At 41.2% G+C, this 18,830-nt stretch overlaps 3 protein-coding genes and 1 long non-coding RNA gene across 7 annotated transcripts; 2 read left to right on the top strand and 2 right to left on the bottom strand.

The window, feature by feature from the left end:
- The first annotated feature begins 213 nt into the window (after positions 1–213).
- On the top strand, positions 214–3,030 carry LOC135436111 (double-stranded RNA-binding protein Staufen homolog). 2 transcript variants are annotated; one of them, XM_064693581.1, is made up of 6 exons: positions 214–440; positions 590–930; positions 993–2,096; positions 2,157–2,377; positions 2,435–2,676; positions 2,729–3,030. In XM_064693581.1, the coding sequence occupies exons 1-5, from the start codon at positions 429–431 to the stop codon at positions 2,626–2,628; spliced, it is 1,872 nt and encodes a 623-aa protein (XP_064549651.1). In that variant the 5' UTR covers positions 214–428; the 3' UTR covers positions 2,629–2,676; positions 2,729–3,030. The 2 variants fall into 2 exon arrangements, with proteins under 2 accessions (XP_064549651.1, XP_064549650.1); XM_064693580.1 differs by having other exon boundaries at positions 2,435–3,030.
- Positions 3,031–3,904: 874 nt separating this feature from the next.
- On the top strand, positions 3,905–9,598 carry H (Hairless). 3 transcript variants are annotated; one of them, XM_064693577.1, is made up of 6 exons: positions 3,905–4,065; positions 5,166–6,110; positions 6,335–6,508; positions 6,572–7,407; positions 7,512–9,240; positions 9,302–9,598. In XM_064693577.1, exons 2-6 carry the CDS (start codon positions 5,423–5,425, stop codon positions 9,328–9,330), a joined length of 3,456 nt encoding a protein of 1,151 aa, XP_064549647.1. In that variant the 5' UTR covers positions 3,905–4,065; positions 5,166–5,422; the 3' UTR covers positions 9,331–9,598. The 3 variants fall into 3 exon arrangements, with proteins under 3 accessions (XP_064549647.1, XP_064549649.1, XP_064549648.1); XM_064693579.1 differs by lacking the exon at positions 3,905–4,065 and adding an exon at positions 4,508–4,529; XM_064693578.1 differs by lacking the exon at positions 3,905–4,065 and adding an exon at positions 4,549–4,571.
- On the bottom strand, positions 3,937–4,468 carry LOC135436112 (uncharacterized). Its single transcript, XR_010437481.1, has 2 exons — positions 4,263–4,468; positions 3,937–4,175 (listed from the first exon to the last, which is right to left on the bottom strand). It is a non-coding gene; the product is annotated as an uncharacterized LOC135436112 (long non-coding RNA).
- Positions 9,599–13,408: 3,810 nt separating the features above from the next.
- Positions 13,409–18,826, bottom strand: Pi3K92E (phosphatidylinositol 3-kinase 92E). The gene is made up of 8 exons (XM_064694831.1): positions 18,571–18,826; positions 15,752–17,746; positions 15,481–15,687; positions 14,835–15,422; positions 14,464–14,770; positions 14,227–14,397; positions 14,039–14,158; positions 13,409–13,977 (listed from the first exon to the last, which is right to left on the bottom strand). The coding sequence occupies exons 2-8, from the start codon at positions 17,458–17,460 to the stop codon at positions 13,849–13,851; spliced, it is 3,231 nt and encodes a 1,076-aa protein (XP_064550901.1). The 5' UTR covers positions 17,461–17,746; positions 18,571–18,826; the 3' UTR covers positions 13,409–13,848.
- Between the last annotated feature and the right edge of the window lie 4 nt (positions 18,827–18,830).

Genomic DNA, 18,830 nt, shown 5'->3' with positions numbered 1-18,830 from the left:
TTTTTATAAACTATTCTAAGAATTACATTTAAAAATTAACGTTTTTATATGTTATCGATACATGTTTTTCGTATAACAGTTCTGACTTTAATATGTAATATAATGATACAACCATAAACATATCGGCGGATCCCATAAATCGCAACTTATTATTCATTATATCGATATGTTCACTTGATTAAATCATCGCAAAGTTTCGATTAATCGATATAATGAGTATCAACAATCCCCACTTCCTTGCCGAAGGACAACAGAAATAGACGGCAGACACATACAATTTTCATTTTGGTGTTGCTGTTAAGATCTAGACACATTTTCAATCCAATTGGACAACTAGCCAGAACCGTTAGTGTTTCAAAGATGCTCTGGTGGCGCCAGTCCAAATAGATGCAGATGCCACTGCACTTGCAACAGTACATAGCCGAAAAATGAACAATTTGGTGAGTGTGGTGTGTGTATGTGTGCATTGGGTGGGTGAGGTGGGAGTGTATAGGTGTATAGGTGTTGGCGTGCATGTATACGTCGGTGTGAGCTGTGTATTGAGACTTAATGTGTTTGTGTTTGTGCGGGTGCTGAAACCTGATTGCAGGAACACGTCAAGCACTATTATCCAGAAAACTACAAATTGGATCTCTCGGAGACAATGAAGGCGGCACTATCCAAGGGCCCTGTGGGCGGGGGCGCGGTCAATGCAGTCAGCAGCAACAATGGCAGCAGCAGCAGCAACCTCACCAGCTCGATGGGCGCACCAACACACAGCGATATGTTGCAACAACAGCCGAACGCCGGCGTTGGCTATGTGACCGAGAAGCTCTACATGCTGCTGCAGCTCTATCTGCAGAATAAAGGGTGGAACCCAAGCGCAGAGCTGCTGCAGTGCTTCAGCGATCTTAAGGATAATGCGATGCTGCCCAGCGCCGCCTACTTGCAGTAAGTAAAAGAGTCAATAACCTATTTTTATGCCAATTTAAATTACGCCATCCTCCCTGCAGAGTACTGGCCAATCGACTGACGTTGGACTCACAGGGCAGGCTTATACTGCGCGACAATGGCAAAATTGTGCTGCCCTTTGAGCACTTTGCTAACGCGGTCATGCTGAAGCACATGTCGGGGCCACATGGTCTGCATCTTAGTGTGGATGCCACGGTGCGTGCTGTCATTGAGTCCTACACTATTGGACGTGATCAGTTCGGCATGGAGAAGGAATTCATCATCGAGGTCGTGCAGTCATGCCCCAGTCCTGCTTGTCGTTACTACAAGAATCACATGGGCATATCACCGATGCCGTTTATGGAGCAACAATATCCGGGCGTTAATACTCCTGATTTCTTGCAGCGTCTCTCGCATCTACCACCAAGCGCAGCAGCAGGCAGTGCTGCGGTGAGCTCAGCAGCTTCCAGCGCTGCTACTGGCGTCTCCAGTGGCAGCAACAATGCTATTCCTGTTGAGATTGATTTGTCAAAATCAAGCGGCTCCAAGGTGCCGACACAGTTGCAGCACTTAACAAAGCAGCAGCAGAGTAGCATACAGTCGCAGCTGTCACAAATAAGTGCCGCCGCTGCTGCAGCACATCATCAGCAACAACAGCAACAACAACAGCAGCAACAACAACAACAACAACAGCAGCAGCAACAACAACAACAACAGCAGCAACAACAAGCGCAGGCTCAAGCCCAGGCAAAACACCAGCAACAGCTGACAGCTGCATTGATTCAACAGCAGAATCGTGTGCTCGCCCAACAGAGCCTGGAGAAGCTTAGCAATTTGAGCGCTTTGGAGAAGCAACGTGTATTTGCACAGTTGGATCCCAAACACTTTGATCCAATGGCAGTTGCCGCAGCGGCAGCCAATTTGCAAATTCAAGGCATGATGCAGTCGCAAGCTGTGGCCGCGGCTGTGGCCTCCAATCAACAGCAGCCAATACCGCTAGCTACGAGCAACTCTTCGGCAACGGTCAGCTCCAGCGTTAGCGCGCAGGTGCACAATACACACCATTCGTTACCGCCGCCTTCGCAGTCGCCGCACTCGTCGTCATCGTCTTCCTCGCACTCTTCGATGGATCCGCTACCGCATAAGAATATTTCGGAGTCATTGAGGTAAGTTTTTTATTGTTATATTATCCGCTCACTTAAATCTAGTTCTTTCTTTCTTACTAGATCAAATCTGGACTCGATTGAATCGAACAAGGATCTGTTGGCACTGCACAATGGCGCTTGGGCCAGCCACGATGCCAATCGCATAGATCACATGACTGTTGGCCAGGACAAGATTGTGCGCATTTTCTCGGAGCTAATGCGTAACATGTCGCGCATGAAGACATACATACGCCCCTCAATGTGCAAGCCCTATGGCAAACAGAGCGAGAGTCTACAGAAGAGTAAGTTAATCCGCTCAAGGAGCTGTTCAACTAAAACAACTTTCTCGTCCCCCACAGCTCTCATGGATACTATTCAAATTGTGCAGACTTTGCGTAATTGCTTGCCGGCACCCCACATTCCAGTTTCATCCTGGAAGAGCGAGAGCGAGGGTAGCGTTAATGTGGGCGCGGGCGTAGGTGTAGGTGTGCCTCCCGGCTTGAGCATGAATGCGCTTGGCTTGCAATCCGGCAGAGTGGACAACTTGCTCTAAGTGGATCCGAGACGAAAAACGTAGTTGAATCGCAGCAAATTACATTAGGTAATATTTTAATATTCCCGCGATTCCGAGCATCAATACAGTATTTATATAGACTAGATTATCATCTTCATAGCCTTGGCTCATGGTTTTCCAATTACCTATTATGTGCCATGTTTAACACAAGACTTGATTTCATTTTAATATTTGACTGATTTTCATAATACAATGTCACTAGCTAAAAGTGGTGTATCCCTTTTAGATTGTGTCACAAGATTTATGCGCTTAAGCTCGGCTAGGGTCTAAGATTGAGCAGCAGTCCAATGTCCAATCCATACCTATAAGAATTGTTTAATTTCTTCATTTATTTACTTGTTTTCATTTGTTATTCGGCATAAACAAAATTGACAAAGCATATTAATTCAATTGGCAAAAAGTCTGTGATATTTAAATTATGTTTAAAGCAGCACATTAACTAAACAAAAACATACCTAAATTAAATTAATTTATAATTGTGTGCCCTTTGTTGTGTAAACTACAATTTACTTTGTGCAATATTACAAAGTGTCTCACTATTTACCTATTTATTCTTAATCACTTTTGTGCAATTGAAAACTTTTCACTCATATCAACATTAAATCAACTCAATAATATAAAGGCCTCCTGCCTATACTACATAATAAAGGATATTACATATTAGGCATATACGCGTACACATACTCATATACACATACAATTAAATAAGATATTTTGCTAGATTATGTCGTGGGTTGTCACGCAACGTCGGAGGGCGTTTAAAGAAACAAACGTGGAGTTGTATTAATTTTTAAGCAGCAGATGGGTTGTAATTCGACTACATACATTCGTACGCATAAGCTTATATTATATTTTATTCCATGTCCGCACATTGAAATAACGAATTCGTATCAAGCAGTATTAACCAGATATAAAGACATATGCAAGCCCTTAATATTTACCTAGCTAAAATAAAACAATTAAAAAAAAGGTATATATATATTATTGCATAATATCGCTTAATGTCTACCTGTCCAATCAAATAAAGATAAATATTTTATTCTAATCTAAATATGTATATCAGGATGTTTTAAATTTTGCGCACAATCTTGCATAGCTTAGTTGGCAACGCCATCATCTGCATTGTTGATATTAATAAAAACATCGATATTTATAGCATTTGTGAGCTCAGAAATATCGTATGCACATTTAATTATCGATATATGCAATCGATATCAACTTCCCTACCGTCTGTGCTTGAGCACTGCGTTTTTCGTTGATAATTTTTTAAAATTAAGTTTTAACGTATTTATTTAGTAATTTATTCGTTTAAAATAGTTGCAAAGTGCTTAACAAAGATACCACAACGTTTTGCTTTATATTTTATGTACTTTCGTGTGCGCGCTTTGTGTGAAAATGTGAAAAACATTGCCAAAGGTATTGGTAATTGGAGAACGTTTTTTCTATTATTTTATCTCCTCCTCTTCCGCTTCGTTTTGTGTGGTGCTACTCTCTTTGTGCTCCTGCTCCCTCCAACCAAATGCGTGCTAATTGTTAGTGTGTGTGAAAATAAATAACAAAAAAGGTGCGCACTGCAAATAAAACTAAAACCCAAAATGCAAATGTGTCTCTACCAAAAACTAATTGTTGAGTTTCCAACAACATGAAAATGATAGCAGACGCTCCCCCAATACGGTGCCGAGCTGGCATATTTTGGTAAGCGACGCCGTCAATTTGTGGGATAATCAACGGCCGCGAACTACTCGCTCTGTGCAAGGAATTTACAACAACAAAAACAATGTTTTGTGCGCGCTTAGAGAACAATAATGAAATGTGCAACTATAGCTTTACAAGTTGTACTGATATGAAGCGAGCTCGTTGAGTAGGCAACAAATTTCGTTGTGAGTTACACAGCATCTTTAAACATATGGCAGTACATATGTGTACGTATGTATACGTCCGAAGTCCAATGGGACGTGTTGATAACCATATTTGTGATTATGCGTAGATTTTATTTTTTTTTTTACTAATAATCGTGCTATAACTATATGCCGGCTGCCTGCTTCATGTTACTGTAATTGTTATTGCAACGGTATCTGTTGAATGTAATTAAAAGTTTTCAATTGTTCATAACCTAGGACACATTCCATAGTGCGCCTGTTGTTGTTGCACATAAAGCAACCATGCATGTAAATTCAAACGTACGCTTAAATTAAAAATTAAACAAAATGGCAGTTGGTGGAGCACGCAGCAACGTTCTTGGGTGTGAGCGCCGGACACTCGCTCAGAGAGAGAGAGAGAGAGAGAGAGAGAGGCGAACGAGTGAAGTAGCGAGTGTTGCTCGTGTCTTGAGTTAACGTGGAAAGTGTTTGTCTGTGTAAAAACATGTGTGTGTGTGTGTATGAATGTGTGTGTAACAAAGTGTGGAGTAAGAAGATGGAGCACAAGATATATAAAAACAAAATGCGAGCGTGTAAAAACAAGAATAAACGTTACAATATAATACTCAAAAACATTTTTAATTGTTTGTATTTTAGTGTTTCTCAACAGCAGTGAATATAACTGTTGTGTGCATCAACAGTGACGACAAATGTGTGACGCTGTGTGTGTGTGCGTGTGCATGTATGCTGAAAGAAAAACAACACAAATTGGGAAAAAATCAAACCGAGAAGAAACAGAAACAGCCAAATATATATGAATATATAAAGATTGATGTAAAGTATAGCGGCAACAAGACAGCATAACTAATGTACGGCGTAAAAATGCTGCAGCTACTGCTAGTACGGCTGAAAAAATGACCGATGAGCGCAACGGTAACGGCAATAAGAGCAACATCCACAGCAGCAACAGCAGTCCGACGAGCATTGCCAGCACCAGCCACAACAACAACAGTAGTAGCGGTAACAGTACAAGCGGCAGCAGCAACAACAACAACGAGCTCTTAATTGCAGAGGCGGCTGCAAAGTTTTTACTCAAAAATGGTATAAACGGCACAAACACAGCAGCAGCAGCAGCAGCGGCAGCAACACTGCTAACAGCAGCTGCAGCTGCTGCCACATTTCAACTGCCCGCCGCACCAGAGCTGAAGCCAACATCAGCAGCAGCACCGACAGCAACAGCAACAACTTTAACTACGTCGCCATCAGCAGCAACATCCAATGGCACCACGCCCACATTATCATCGATTAAAACTAACAGCAGCAGCAACAGTAGCAGCTCAAGTCTCACTATGGCGACGGCCTCTGCTACGGCGCTCCTTGCCACCGCTGCCGGCGTTGCAGCTCCAAAGGCAACCGCCGATGTTATGGCCGGTGTACTGGACTATAGCGCACTGAATGGGCCCAGTGCCACCGCCACAAAGAGCAGCAAATTTGGCGGTGCAGGCAACGGAAGCAGTAGCTTTGATATGGGCAGGCATCCGATATCAACGCACAGCAACAATAGCATGTCCGGCTGTGGAGGACGGCTGCAGTTTTTTAAAGGTCAGTAAAGAAGGCGCCATATTTCTAGACGACTCAACTAAGCAAATATGCAATATATTTATAATATTAGCAATATATTTCTAAGTCAAGGCCGACATTGCACAAAACCATTATACTCTATCCATAGATACATTAATTATAGTTCTTCCGTTCCATATAGACGTTCTTTTATCGTACATGCTCTATTTATTTCAAACAATATTTACAACTGCTATATTTTGCAGATGGTAAATTTATATTGGAATTGGCACGTGCTAAGGACGGCGATAAGAATGGTTGGGTATCAGTGCCGCGCAAGCCATTTCGTACTCCATCGGCAGCGACATCGGCTACGGTAACGCCCACGTCGGCAGTAACAACAACGTATCCAAAGAACGAGAATTCCACATCGTTAAGCTGTAAGTGGACCACAGCTATAAACATATGCAAGAGTTCAATCTTAACAAATTTTATGATTGCAGTTTCGGATGACAATAGCTCCATACAGTCATCGCCTTGGCAGCGTGACCAACCCTGGAAGCAGACGCGACCGCGTCGTGGAATCTCCAAAGAATTGTCGCTCTACTACCAGCGTCCCAGGTACAATGTGCTTAGCCACAGTGCGCGACAGGCTGCGATGCGTAAGCGACGTCGTCCGTACGAGCCAACGCTCGCTAGCGAGGATCATCATTCGATCTTTGAGCGTGTTTCCACGCACGAAAACGGCGATGAGACGCTAAAGGCTATAGAAGCTGATGCAAAAGCGGCGGAAAAACAGTCGGATGAGATTAAAGCAGTAGCGATCAAAGAGGAGCTGAATGAGGTCAAGACAGAGTCGGAATCAAAGGCATGTTCCAATGCAAATAATGATTCGAATAATGATGCAGTTAAAGTGGAGGCAACCATGGAGAAAATGAACACAAGCGAAGATGAGGATGCTATGTCGGTGACAGTGGACGACGTGACAGCCCCAACGAGCGATAGCTTGGTAAACGGCAATGCGAGTGAACTGAATGGCGATCTCAAGGCCCACACCAAGTGTGAGGCAGGCAGCGAGATTGACACAAGGACATCAGCAGCATCGACATCAACGACGAAGACGACAGAAATAAGACTTAAAAAGCAGAAACCCAGAGCTAAGCTCAATAGCATCATACAGAAACTAATTGATGGCGTGCCTGCGCGCCTCGAGCAATTGTCAAAGACACCAGCGACGGCGGCAACAGCATCAGCAATGGCGTCAACAGCAGAGCGCAGCAGCAGCAACAGCAGCGGTGGCGGAGCCATCGGTAGTCTAAGTCACTCCTTGGCGCACAAGGTACGTGACCATTTCGCATTTGTTTCTATACGAATTGGAAATTGCTTTAATTGATGAATATTCTTAAGCTTTTCTCGGCGCATAATATATCTTTTGATTTTCAGGTCTCGCCGCCATCGTCGGCAGCGGCTGCCAGCCGTCTAGTCGAATATCATCATCAGCATGTGTCTCCGCGCAAGCGAATATTGCGTGAATTCGAGAAGGTATCGCTGGAGGATAACAATGGCTGCGTGAATAATGGCAGTGGGGTAGCTGGAGGCAGTAGCGGCGGCGCCGGTGGTAAGCGTAGCCGCGCCAAAGGCAGTTCAACAACCGGCGCAGTAGCCAATAAGTCGATGCCCATGAATCTGGCGCCGCCACAGGCCAAAGCGCTGACCACGGCCACAACTACAACAACGGCAGTAGCAGCAGTAGCTGCCCCAACGCAGCCAACCCGACTGAATAGCTCCTATAGCATACACTCGCTGCTGGGCGGCAGCGGTAGCAGCTCCTCCTCGAAGAAGAGCCACGATCAGCCGGCCACAATAATCAGCAATGTGCATCATCCGCATCATCATTCATTGTACGCAAGCTCCGCAAGCTATCCACGCGCGCTGCTTAACTCGCCCAAGTCACCGGAAATGGGCAGCAGCAACGGCGGCAAGTCACCGTCACATGCGGTCAGCAAGAAGCAACGTTCGCCGCCTTATGCCGCTGCAGGATCGCCGCTGCCAATTGACTATGGACGACGCACGCCCCCAGACAGCTATAAGTTGGCACAGGCGCATGCACAGCATCTACAGCATCATTCCTTCTATGCGCCTTATGTAGGCGCCGCTGTTTCGCCGCACATTCCACAGGCAGGCGGCGGCACACGTGATCTGCTATCGCCACCGCGGTCATCGAGCGCTTCGCCACGTGAGCCTTCCGCCACTGCCAATACGCCGCACCGCACTGTGCCCAAGAAGACTGCATCGATACGACGCGAATTCGCCTCACCAACGGCCAGCAATAGCAATAGCAGCAGCACAGCGAATAGTTGCCCCTCGCCAGGCGAGCGCAGCACATCGTCGCCGGAACGGCGGCATCTTCAACTGCAGCGTGGCTCGCCTAGCGCTGCTGCGGCTGCAGCTGCTGGTTCGCCCTTGCACTATTACATGTATCCGCCGACGCAGCTGAATGGAAGCGGCACGGCTAGTCCGCATGGAATAGCACCTAATGCAACACCTACAACAAGCAGTGCAGCAGTGGCCGCTGCTGCTGCGGCTGCTGCAGCTGCATACATTCCATCGGTAGTCTCGCCCTCCCTCTACCATCCGTACATATCGACGCTTGCCGCGCTGCGTCATAATCCGCTGTGGGTGCAGCATTATCAGGCGGGTGCGTCGCCATTGCTGCCACCACCGCCACCACATCCACATTCGCACCCACAGACGAGTACCGCGGTCGGAGCGCGATTATCGCCACAATCGCCGTATCATCCTTTTGGCTACAATAATGTGAATGCGGCTGCTGTGGCCGCCGCAGCGGCTGCAGCAGCCTCTGCTTTTGGGCAGCCAACATCGAATCCGCATCTAGGACATCCAACGCATCCAGCGGCGATAGCACATCATAATACGCCGCCTACACATTTGGCCGAGCACAGAACGCACATGCCAAAACTGACTGATATTTGTACTGACCAAATGTCTGCAGCGTCCAGTCATCGCACCACCGTCTCCAGCTCATCGGGCAGCTCTAGTGCGTCCGTAACGTCTGCAGGTGCAGCGCACGGTGGCGGTGTCAGCAGCGGCCCCGACTCAGTACAATCCGCAATGTTTCAAAATAGTAGTCTAAGGAATGAACTAAGTTCAGGTGAGCCCCATTGAGAAATATACAAAGTTAAGATATGCAAATCAATATTAATTTATTTCAGACTTACCACTGAATCTGTCAAAACACTGAGACATACGTGCCCCCACACCAGCATTCCCCATGGCCCCTTCCATCCCAGCTGCTTCAGTGTCTGTGGGCAACCCCTCGAGTTAAGTACATTATTGCACTAGTAGCGCTTAAGACGACATTCAAACCACACTACACACATAAAATTATTTCATAAGTTAGCTGATATTTATTAGTTGTAACTCAATTGTATTGCATTAAGTTAGCTAGGGTTTATTCTAAGGCCGAGAGACAATTTAAAAAACAACAACAACAACAAAAAAATAGGAAACTGCGAGTTCATCGAAATAAATTTTAGAATGTTTTCAAAACCGTTCGAAAACTATTTATGCAATCAGTTAGGAGTATAAATAATCAACTAAATTATTTGGTCGACATATTCAATAACCAAACTTAAGAGTAAATTTATATAATATATATATTTTTTTTAATTCCCATAGGATGCACGTCTTAAAGAATCTCAAAAATGATTTAAGGGCCGTTATATCAATGTCCAGTTGCAGCAAACAGAAAAAAACAAAAAACATTTGTTTCAACTGCTCATTGAGAATTCGGGCATAAGATTTTTTATCAAAACATTTCCTTGAAACAGACTGAACTTAAAACTTTTAGAGAGAAAACAAAAAACGGTAATAAATTTAACATATACCACTGCATCTTACTTTTATATGCATGTGTGTATGTAAGAAAGCACTTTGAAAATAAGAAAAACTTAAAAAAAAAATGCAAATCAGATTTTTAAAGAATGCGTGTGCCTTTGAACATGAAAATAAATCTAGGGATTAAAAACGGAGAGTAATTTACTACGAAAAAACAACTTACAAATTGAAATATTCACACTTATACAAAACTGTTAACCTACATGTTATTCTAAACTGCATACTTAACGGTATACCATGCAAATGAGGTCCAAAATACAGATGCAAATTGCAAACAATTGACACTCGATTTTGTATTAAGTCCTGGCCATACTTATTTTTTTTACCCTATCTTCTTAATATTGTTATTTCTTAATATTGTAAATGAATATATAGCAAAATATTTTTGATCATATTTTGCTATGTTTACATTTAATAAAAAAAAATACTATAAATTATATAAATATTTCAAATATATTTAATTGAAAAGTTCAAGATTAAAGCTCGTTTGAATTGATCTTAATCTTTTCAATTGAAAGCACAGAGAATTTTCCTGTATGGCTGTACTTAATATAAAATGGTCAATATCGCCAACACTAGAATTGCAAAAATGTACAAAAAAAAAATGCTACGTCTACATATACAGAAAATATTTACAAGAAACACAGACCTATATTTCGTACAACTGAAACTAATACAAATAAATGAAAAGAATATATATTCCTAAAAGTAAAAAAGACAAAAATATTTCTCATATTTTCTAAATTATTTATATAATACAAATGACTATTTATATGTTATGCTATAAGTAAAAATAGTTGTAATATTTGTAAATACAGTATTTTTACACCGACAACAATGTAAGAGCAACAGCAACAAATGAGTAAACAAATAACCCATATTTTTAATATACAACTATTTTTTTAGAGGATATTAACTTGATATATTGATGTATACACAATAATAAAATCTAAACGATTCCACAACCTAAATATTTCCCAATGAACGCTAACATGTTATTCATAGTTAGCGTTACGTAAAATATAAATCAACATAATATCAAAAGTCCTTGAATTGTTCCACCTAGGGTCTATAATATTTTTTTTAAATCATAATATTGGTACTGTGTACAACGCCTTTGTTCGATGAAATTTTAAGCGTTGTTTTGAATAATTTTCATCCATTTGTTTATATGTAGATTGCTGGCAACGTTGATTTTTAAATGTACTTCGTGCATTTAAGACGCTGTTTGGCGAGGTTTCAAATACTAAAACCGCGAACCTAACTGAAAAACGCGCGATAGGGTTATATAGTATAGTAAACATATATTGAGTACTGCGTCGTCTATATGGTCATGAGATGAGTGTAAAGTAAATCGGAAACAAAACTAGTTTTAAAACAAATAATATATTTTATATACATACATAAAACTGAAACTGAATTATTGATGTCAAATAAAATTTATACTAAATGATTTATAAAAACTTAAAATTTAATTGCAATTACGCTAGCGGTATTTCTAGATATTCCTTAATTAACCCTAATTATTCATGATTAAGAATATTTGCCATTTCTTTCCACAAGTGGTAAGTTAAAAAGCTGCTAATTTTTTAAAAACTTTAATTTTCCTAGATCCACAGCATAATACCAAAGACAATAAAAATACTTAGATTATTCTTTTAGAGGTACCAAATTTTCGAAGCACATGAAGCGAAAAGCTTTGTACGTTTGATCTACGTAAACTTTTTTTTCGGCTGACCTATCCCGAGATTATATTTTCATATATTGTGCACTGAGCTTGGGTCCGAAGAGAATTGATAACTTTTAAGCCGATGCTGGTATTTAAATAATTATTTTAAGTTAAATTAAGATATATCAAAATACCTTTATTTACGTATATTTAAATTAGGAGGTTTTGGCGCCTTGGTTGGAGGTAGGCTAAGATTGGGTGGAGGCTAAGATTTGGCTTTTCTTAAACCACATACCTTGCAACAAAATCAAGAAATGATTATCTTCCCACATGATGATTATATAAGATATAAACATTTAATTTATACATTTATACCATTACTTGAAAATCAAAATCAAATCAAAATATTCAAATAAATATAATTTTGGGAGAGGTCATGGTCGGCGCAAGTAAACTACTAAAATTTGTTTTTTCAGTAGCGACAAATTGCAATTGGGGGACAGGTCGCCATTACTTATCTTAGTAGGTATTTATATTGTCCTCGATATTATCAGTGTATAAGTTTCCTTGCAAATAATTGTATTTGAAACGTCTAAAATTAACTACACTTTAAGAAAACACAATCGATTTTGGTGTTGCATACAGTCTATTGAAGAAGCACATTTTTATTTATTTTTGTTGTATGTTTCGGTTAAGGTATACATCACCTTTACATATGTATATATGTATGTCGTATATGCACGCATATATTTGTGAATTACCCGGCGTAATTAATATATTTGTTGCAATTGTTTTTCATGTATATATGTACTTAGTTCCTTTAAATTGCTTTCATCATCCATTCATATACATAAACAAAATGCATTATAAGATAAGCATTAGATTACAAAAACCATTAGACAAAAAAAATATTGTTTCTTGCGATTGCATCAACAGAGAATAATTGGAGTATAGTATAATAACTTATAATTTACAAAAAGTTACAAACTTAAATTTAATACATATAATAATAGGATACATTCAGTATAATTTGTATAGGTCAGTGGTTTTTGTGTATAGGGGCATTTGTAAGAAATCAAAGCAAATTGAAGAACAAAAAAACTTGAAAACATTTCTTACAATTTGACAAAAAAAAAGAAAAAAATTAATTGGAGCAGTGTGGAACAACAGAAGCATATTGACAGTTTGTAAAGTGGCCTAAAATAGTGAACACATAGTTTCTAACTCAGTTAAATGGTTGATATAAAATATTGTACTACAAATTTTCCGGAAACGGAAACACAGAAGTGTGGACAAAAAGTTACAGGGTTTTATCTGAATTGGGTGAAGTAAGCCCTACATATTTCTGGCTGCATTTGTAATTAAATGCAAGTGGATTTCGATAGAATGAAGTCTTCTTCTAGGATCACATCGAATTCATGCCGTTTTCTATTTTGAGTCACACGACGGATCACTTCATTAAAGATCAGACCTATAATAATCCTTACGCACAATTTTGCGTTTTCCCAATTAATCAATAATGCACAACATTTGCAGTGTATGCTATGTCCTGAATATGATGTATGATTTGATGTCAGATCCACGCTTTCAAAAAACACCCCGAGATTATCATTTTTCAAAAAACCATAAAACACAAAAGGTGTTTTTGTTGTTGCTTGTTATTGCAACAAAATAAAAAAAAAAACAATGGTACATAATAACCTTGATAATTAAAGTAAGCGTACAACTTAACCAATGCAAAAGAGTTAGACGCTTAGATTAAATATATATAATAATAGGATACATTCATCATAATTTGTATAGGTGTGGGTAAATCAAAAGCAACATAAGAACGAAATAATTTGGAAACACTTGTACAAGTTGAAAACAAAACATTACAGAAAAGAAAAAAATTATAGGAGCACTTATGGAGCGAGAGAAGCGTATGGGCTGATAACCTTTATAAGTAGTGTAAGTGTGTGGGTGTGTGTGTGTGTGTGTATTGGCCTTATATAGTGAACACATAGTTTTGAACTCGGTATTATGTATTATATAAAAAATTGTACTACGCCTCATCCGGAAACGGAAACATAGAAATGTAGACCGAAAAGTAACAGGAGCTGCGGATTGTGAGGGAGTGTATCTGTCTGTGTGCATTTGTTTTTATCTCGCAATAAAAAATTATATTCGTTTGCTACGTTTGCGTTTTGTAGTTTACTGTTTGTTGTTTTTAGAGAAATTGTGCGAGGCCCAATTGAGTGAGGTCTTCCACGAATTGGCCAAAGCTTCACTGAATTTCGCCTGGAAATGTTTGCGCGCATTTTCCTCCGTGTAATCTAGCACCTGTTCAAATATATGTTAGAAACGTGTGGACTGTGCGATATAATAAAAGTGCAAGGCTTACCAAAGTCTCACGTAAATAGTTTAAATCCTTTTCGGAGGACAGTTCCGGCAGTCCCGTTGAAATCATCATTGAGAACAGCGATAGTATAAGGCAGCCGTGTTTGCGTAATATTAAAAATGCCTAAAGTAAAATACGGAAGTTTTTTCTTAGATGTTGTTAACTAGAACACGAATGATGTTTCAACTTACACGCTCGCACAAAGTCTGAAAATAACAAAACTCCTTTGCCTCGCGATCGATACAGCCTTTGTTAATGACGTAGACAAAGTCGTGTGTAAGCACAAAGGGCACACGTTCGCGACGCACACCAAACTTCTCCTTAAAGTGGCCCAAAATGTGGCCAAAGTCAATATGGAAGAGCTTTTGATAGGGTAATATGTGTAGCATGATTACTTTTACATACAAAATGTGATCTAATTTGATTACCTGTCCATTGCGCTTAACCATGATATTGTCAGAATGACGATCGGCCACGCCCAGCACGTATGTCGCAACGCAGTATCCAGCACAGCTGAGCGTAAACTCGTTAATGGCCTTGTTAAGTTTCTCGGGCGCCTTGTTGTGCTCCTTAAGCCAGCTGTAGAGCGAGCCCTTCTTAAATGGCGATGTTGCCGAAAACATGCCCTTTTCCTTTTGTATATTCGCAATTGTTTCCGAATGACGCACCACTTCAATCATGCCCAAACGTTGCTCCATGCTGATACAGTTGTAGATGTTCATGCGCAAATCCAATCTATTAAAACAGATATATTTGAATTATTAATAAATCACTTAACTACTTTAAATCTAAAACGCACCCTTCACGCTTCCACAACTGATCCATTACGCGAAGCATTTGCAATGTAAGCATGTCCTGGCGCAGATCATCGCCGTTTTTGAATATGATATACACATCGTTGGCCGTCTGATCCACGTTTTCGAAAACCACCCAGAGCGGTCGCATCTTGCTGTCCATCACCTTGCATTTGTCGGGCGTCACGCGACTGCATCTGAAGCTTGGATTTAAGGGGTTTTGGATATTTTGGAAGACGCCGTTATTATGCTCGTTGCGCAGGAACTTCTGAAGTACGTTGCGCACTTTCTCCTTGCTGCCCTTCTTAGCTATCACGGAGCCCTGCTTGAGCTTTTCCAGTACTTCGAGCTGTTTGCGCAGCGGTTTTACATGCTGCTTGCAACCTTTAAGGTAAGCTTCCAGAAGCAGGCCAAAGCGAGTCTGCATGCAGGGCGTTTGCATTTCGGATCGCAGATGCCAGAAAAAGTAATGTCCTATGCGCTGATTGCGCAAAGCTCGCTCCAGCAAAAATATAACCAGATCGTTCTCCAAATACGACTCGTGCCTAATGGCCTGCACCAGCTGCAGTAGGTACAACAGCAGATCCTCATCCCTGAGAAGAAATATACAGAAATTAAAGAGCAATTTGTTCGATAACATTGACGACTTACTTGAGATTATGCAGACACTTGATAGCAAATCCGCGCACTGCTGGATCGGGAAAGGCATAATCCAGCAGCTCCAGCGAGCGTTCGATGGAGATAAGCGGCCACTGCTTGAGCAGATACCAAATGTCGGCCACATCATCGCGGTCTTTCCAGTAGACGCAGTGCAGCAGCACGGGCAGATCTTCTGGAAATTCGCGCAAAATATCGTTTCTGAAAACATAAATAAATGATTAGGATAAGTCGATTGAAGAATAGGCAATTTTAGTTAACTCACTTGCGCTCCCATATGGTATTGCGGTCCTGGTCGACCATTTCGTAGATTTTATCTTTGCCCGAATAATTGGCTAGCAGGACACCAAGGAGCGTTTTCTCACGGTCTGCAATTGGCTGTTGTTTATCGCGGTTGGCACGATCTTCTGCATATTGTAGCACCTCTTCCTCGCTGGGGTAGCAGACATCTTCATTGCTGCTGTCGTTGGCGCCTTGGTGGAATGTCAGATGCACCATGGCGCAACCGTCTTTGCGCGGATTCGACTCGACAGTGCCCAGAGGATAAAAGACATCATCCGATTGTATATCGTCGGCGTAGGTCCAGGTGTATAGCGTTTGCCGTCCCTTGCGCAATTGGTTCTTGTAGTCAAAGAGCGTGGTATTGACCCAAGCCAATGGATTATTATTGTAAAAGACATCCTTGAGCGTGCTGCTGTTATTAGAAGATTTTTTCGAGCGCGACATTTTGGTTACCTCAAACACCACGATACACAGTCGTGTCATGCGTGGCAGGTTACGCATTTGTATATCGAATTCCATCACATTATCATCAAATTGAAAGTCTTGCGAGCTACCACAACTGGAAGCATCAACGCTGCGCTGGGCACACAGCTTGCGTTTGCCATGATAGAGGCCAACATGGACACCCACTTTAAAGGCGCGTGCACGATCAAAGTTGACATTGGTGACGCCATGCAGTGTTAATGTAAAGTTAACCTCATCCAAATCCCACAACATTGTAATGGGCTTGTGCAGTGTAGCTGTGGTTTGCCGATCCGGTTTTGGTGGGCTCTTTAGGCCCAGACTTTGCTCACTGTAGTGATTGATGTAGGACTCGAGCCGCAGCACCGACTGCAGAACCACATTCGGCACCGCCGCATCAGAGAGCGCCTCTTGTATGTACAGGAACTGTATCAGCGGATGATCACCAAACAGATACTCATCCCGGCCGCTCACCTTGAGTATATAGTCGCCGGCACGATCGTTCATCTTCATCTGCGAACGATTCATCTTCTGCAGTGTGCTGTCGATCAATGAGAGTGGCGTATCGTTCTCCACCACAGACAACGTGAACGTGCTCTGATCGTTCTCGTTCTTGACGGCAATAAGAAATGCTGAGCTCGGATGTCGTTGTCGTATGAGTTCCGGCATGGTTGTCGAGTTGGCCAGCCGCAGTGGATGCTCGTAAAGTAATCGTTGCTGCCACGAATATTTCGAGCGCTCTATTTTAATGTTATCGCAGATTAATGCCACTTTCGTACGAAAGTGATCCACCTCCGGTGTGCCCTGAGTGTTTTGATGATCAAACGACTTGCCAATTATATCAGTAACCATTTTGGTCAGCTCATAGTCGCTGGAAAAGGTTGTCGTGTCCGTGCGTTCACCCAGACTCAAAAGTCCAAAGTAGGGCTGCACCTCAAACAGACGCTTCGTCTCGTCCGTATATGGCTCGATGGTGTAGTGCGAGATGCCATATACCAGATAATCGCAGGCATCCTTAATCAAATAGCCCAATGGTCCACATTTTGCCTGTGCCACCATTTCCACTTTAACCTCGCGTATGGTGGCCGTTGATTTGGCGACCAAATAGAGCATCAGCCCGTTGGGCATCAAGCATGTTAGATGGACAACGTCTGGCGGATCGTACTTCCAGAGATCAATCGCGAATCTGCTGCACAAGTATTTGTCCTTTGAAAATGTCATATCGGCCATTGCTTATTTTCGATATATTTCAACTATATTTTAAATATATGTACATATGTACTTATAATTAAAGTAGCTACTCTCTCTCTCTCTCTGGCTCCTTTTGCCGCACTCTTGATCTTTTGCTTGTCTTTTAATTGTTTCGCGCGTAGTATCGATTTTGTTTATCCTTGTTATCAGCAAATTTTCTTTTAATTCTTGTTGTTGTTGGTACACATTTTAAGTGCATATTGCTGTTGTTTTTGTTACTTTGCAGTTCCTTCCATTTAAATTGACGTCGCAGCCAGCGCGCTCTCTGTATGGGAAATAAATCAAAGTTATTGCAAAAGCAAACAGATGGAAATTAGCGGCCCACTTTGATAAGATGGCAGCGATTCAGAATTAATATGTATTTCGCATTTGGAAAACTTTGAAATGTTTAAATTTGGTTTAAACCACATTCTGATATACAATTATATATTTTTAAAGATAATTGGCTTGGTAAACGAAACATAACAGCAAAGTGTAGATTAATAAATTAAAATAATCACTAGAATAAACCACATAAGAGAAGATTTCATTGACTGAAATCGTAAATTTTGACATTTTAGCTCGCCGTATGGATTAAAGCTCCAAAAAGATTGACTTTATATTTAGTATGATTCATACATTATAGCTACAAATATGCACAGCGGGGAGGGGTTGTGGCGGCGACAATGGCAATGGCGAACAAGTCAAAAAATAAATTTGAAAATTGTATGGCGAAGTTGGCATACTCTATGCGCTGGCCAAAGTTACAATCCATAAATAGTTAAAGTTCCCCTTTCTTTTTTATCTCAAACAAAGTTTAGATTAAAAACCAAATGCGCTTTATGGGGAAATTTGTATGGCCAACATTTGCGCAATTGAGCATCATTGTCCCCAGTTGCAGCACAAAGCAGTTGTACTGCACACGGGTAAGGGCAAAGAGTCCATTAAGTTACGCGGCACGGCCTTTGACGTCGAAGTCTCATCTGTAAGTCGCAGAGCTTTAAAATTATTATTGCATAGAACACAACAAAACGCAATTAAACTTTACAGCTGATTAATTTCTAATACATTTCAAACTTTTCCATTTGTTTTTATTGTTGTTTTTATTACCGAGTCTGTCTTCGCACATACGCATGACACACACATGCACGCATATAAATATGTACATATATAGTATATGTTTTTGGGTGTGAGCTGCGCAAGCCTGCTAGTTGTGACCCGTTCAACGCTGCCCGCGCGCGGGCAAACACAAAATACTACTGCAGCACAAAAAACGCAATTAAACCGTTAATATTTTATTTTTTTTAACTTCTTATTCTTCTTTTTATTTTGATGGCCTCTTTTCTCCTTGTTTACTTGTTGAAAGAAAT

Source organism: Drosophila montana, unplaced genomic scaffold (assembly GCF_035044405.1).
Source record: "Drosophila montana isolate Dmon_TW-CO22-7 unplaced genomic scaffold, ASM3504440v1 contig_3733_1, whole genome shotgun sequence".
In the NCBI taxonomy this organism is placed as follows: Eukaryota; Metazoa; Arthropoda; class Insecta; order Diptera; family Drosophilidae; genus Drosophila; species Drosophila montana.
The sequence above is the reverse complement of the archived record's forward strand: the minus strand, read 5'-3'. Positions and strand labels throughout refer to the sequence as shown.

Excerpts from the sequence above, each read along its gene's own strand:
- Pi3K92E (XM_064694831.1), bottom strand. The coding sequence starts at position 17,460 with ATGGCCGATATGACATTTTCAAAGGACAAATACTTGTGCAGCAGATTC. Across the intron at positions 14,771-14,834 it reads CAGTTGTGGAAGCGTGAAGG|ATTGGATTTGCGCATGAACA; the intron begins GTGCGTTTTAGA and ends CTGTTTTAATAG. Across the intron at positions 14,159-14,226 it reads TTCAGACTTTGTGCGAGCGT|GCATTTTTAATATTACGCAA; the intron begins GTAAGTTGAAAC and ends ATTTTACTTTAG.
- LOC135436111 (XM_064693581.1), top strand. Across the intron at positions 931-992 it reads CCCAGCGCCGCCTACTTGCA|AGTACTGGCCAATCGACTGA; the intron begins GTAAGTAAAAGA and ends TCCTCCCTGCAG. Across the intron at positions 2,378-2,434 it reads GAGCGAGAGTCTACAGAAGA|CTCTCATGGATACTATTCAA; the intron begins GTAAGTTAATCC and ends CGTCCCCCACAG.
- H (XM_064693577.1), top strand. The coding sequence starts at position 5,423 with ATGACCGATGAGCGCAACGGTAACGGCAATAAGAGCAACATCCACAGC. Across the intron at positions 7,408-7,511 it reads GTCACTCCTTGGCGCACAAG|GTCTCGCCGCCATCGTCGGC; the intron begins GTACGTGACCAT and ends TTTGATTTTCAG. Across the intron at positions 9,241-9,301 it reads AAGGAATGAACTAAGTTCAG|ACTTACCACTGAATCTGTCA; the intron begins GTGAGCCCCATT and ends AATTTATTTCAG.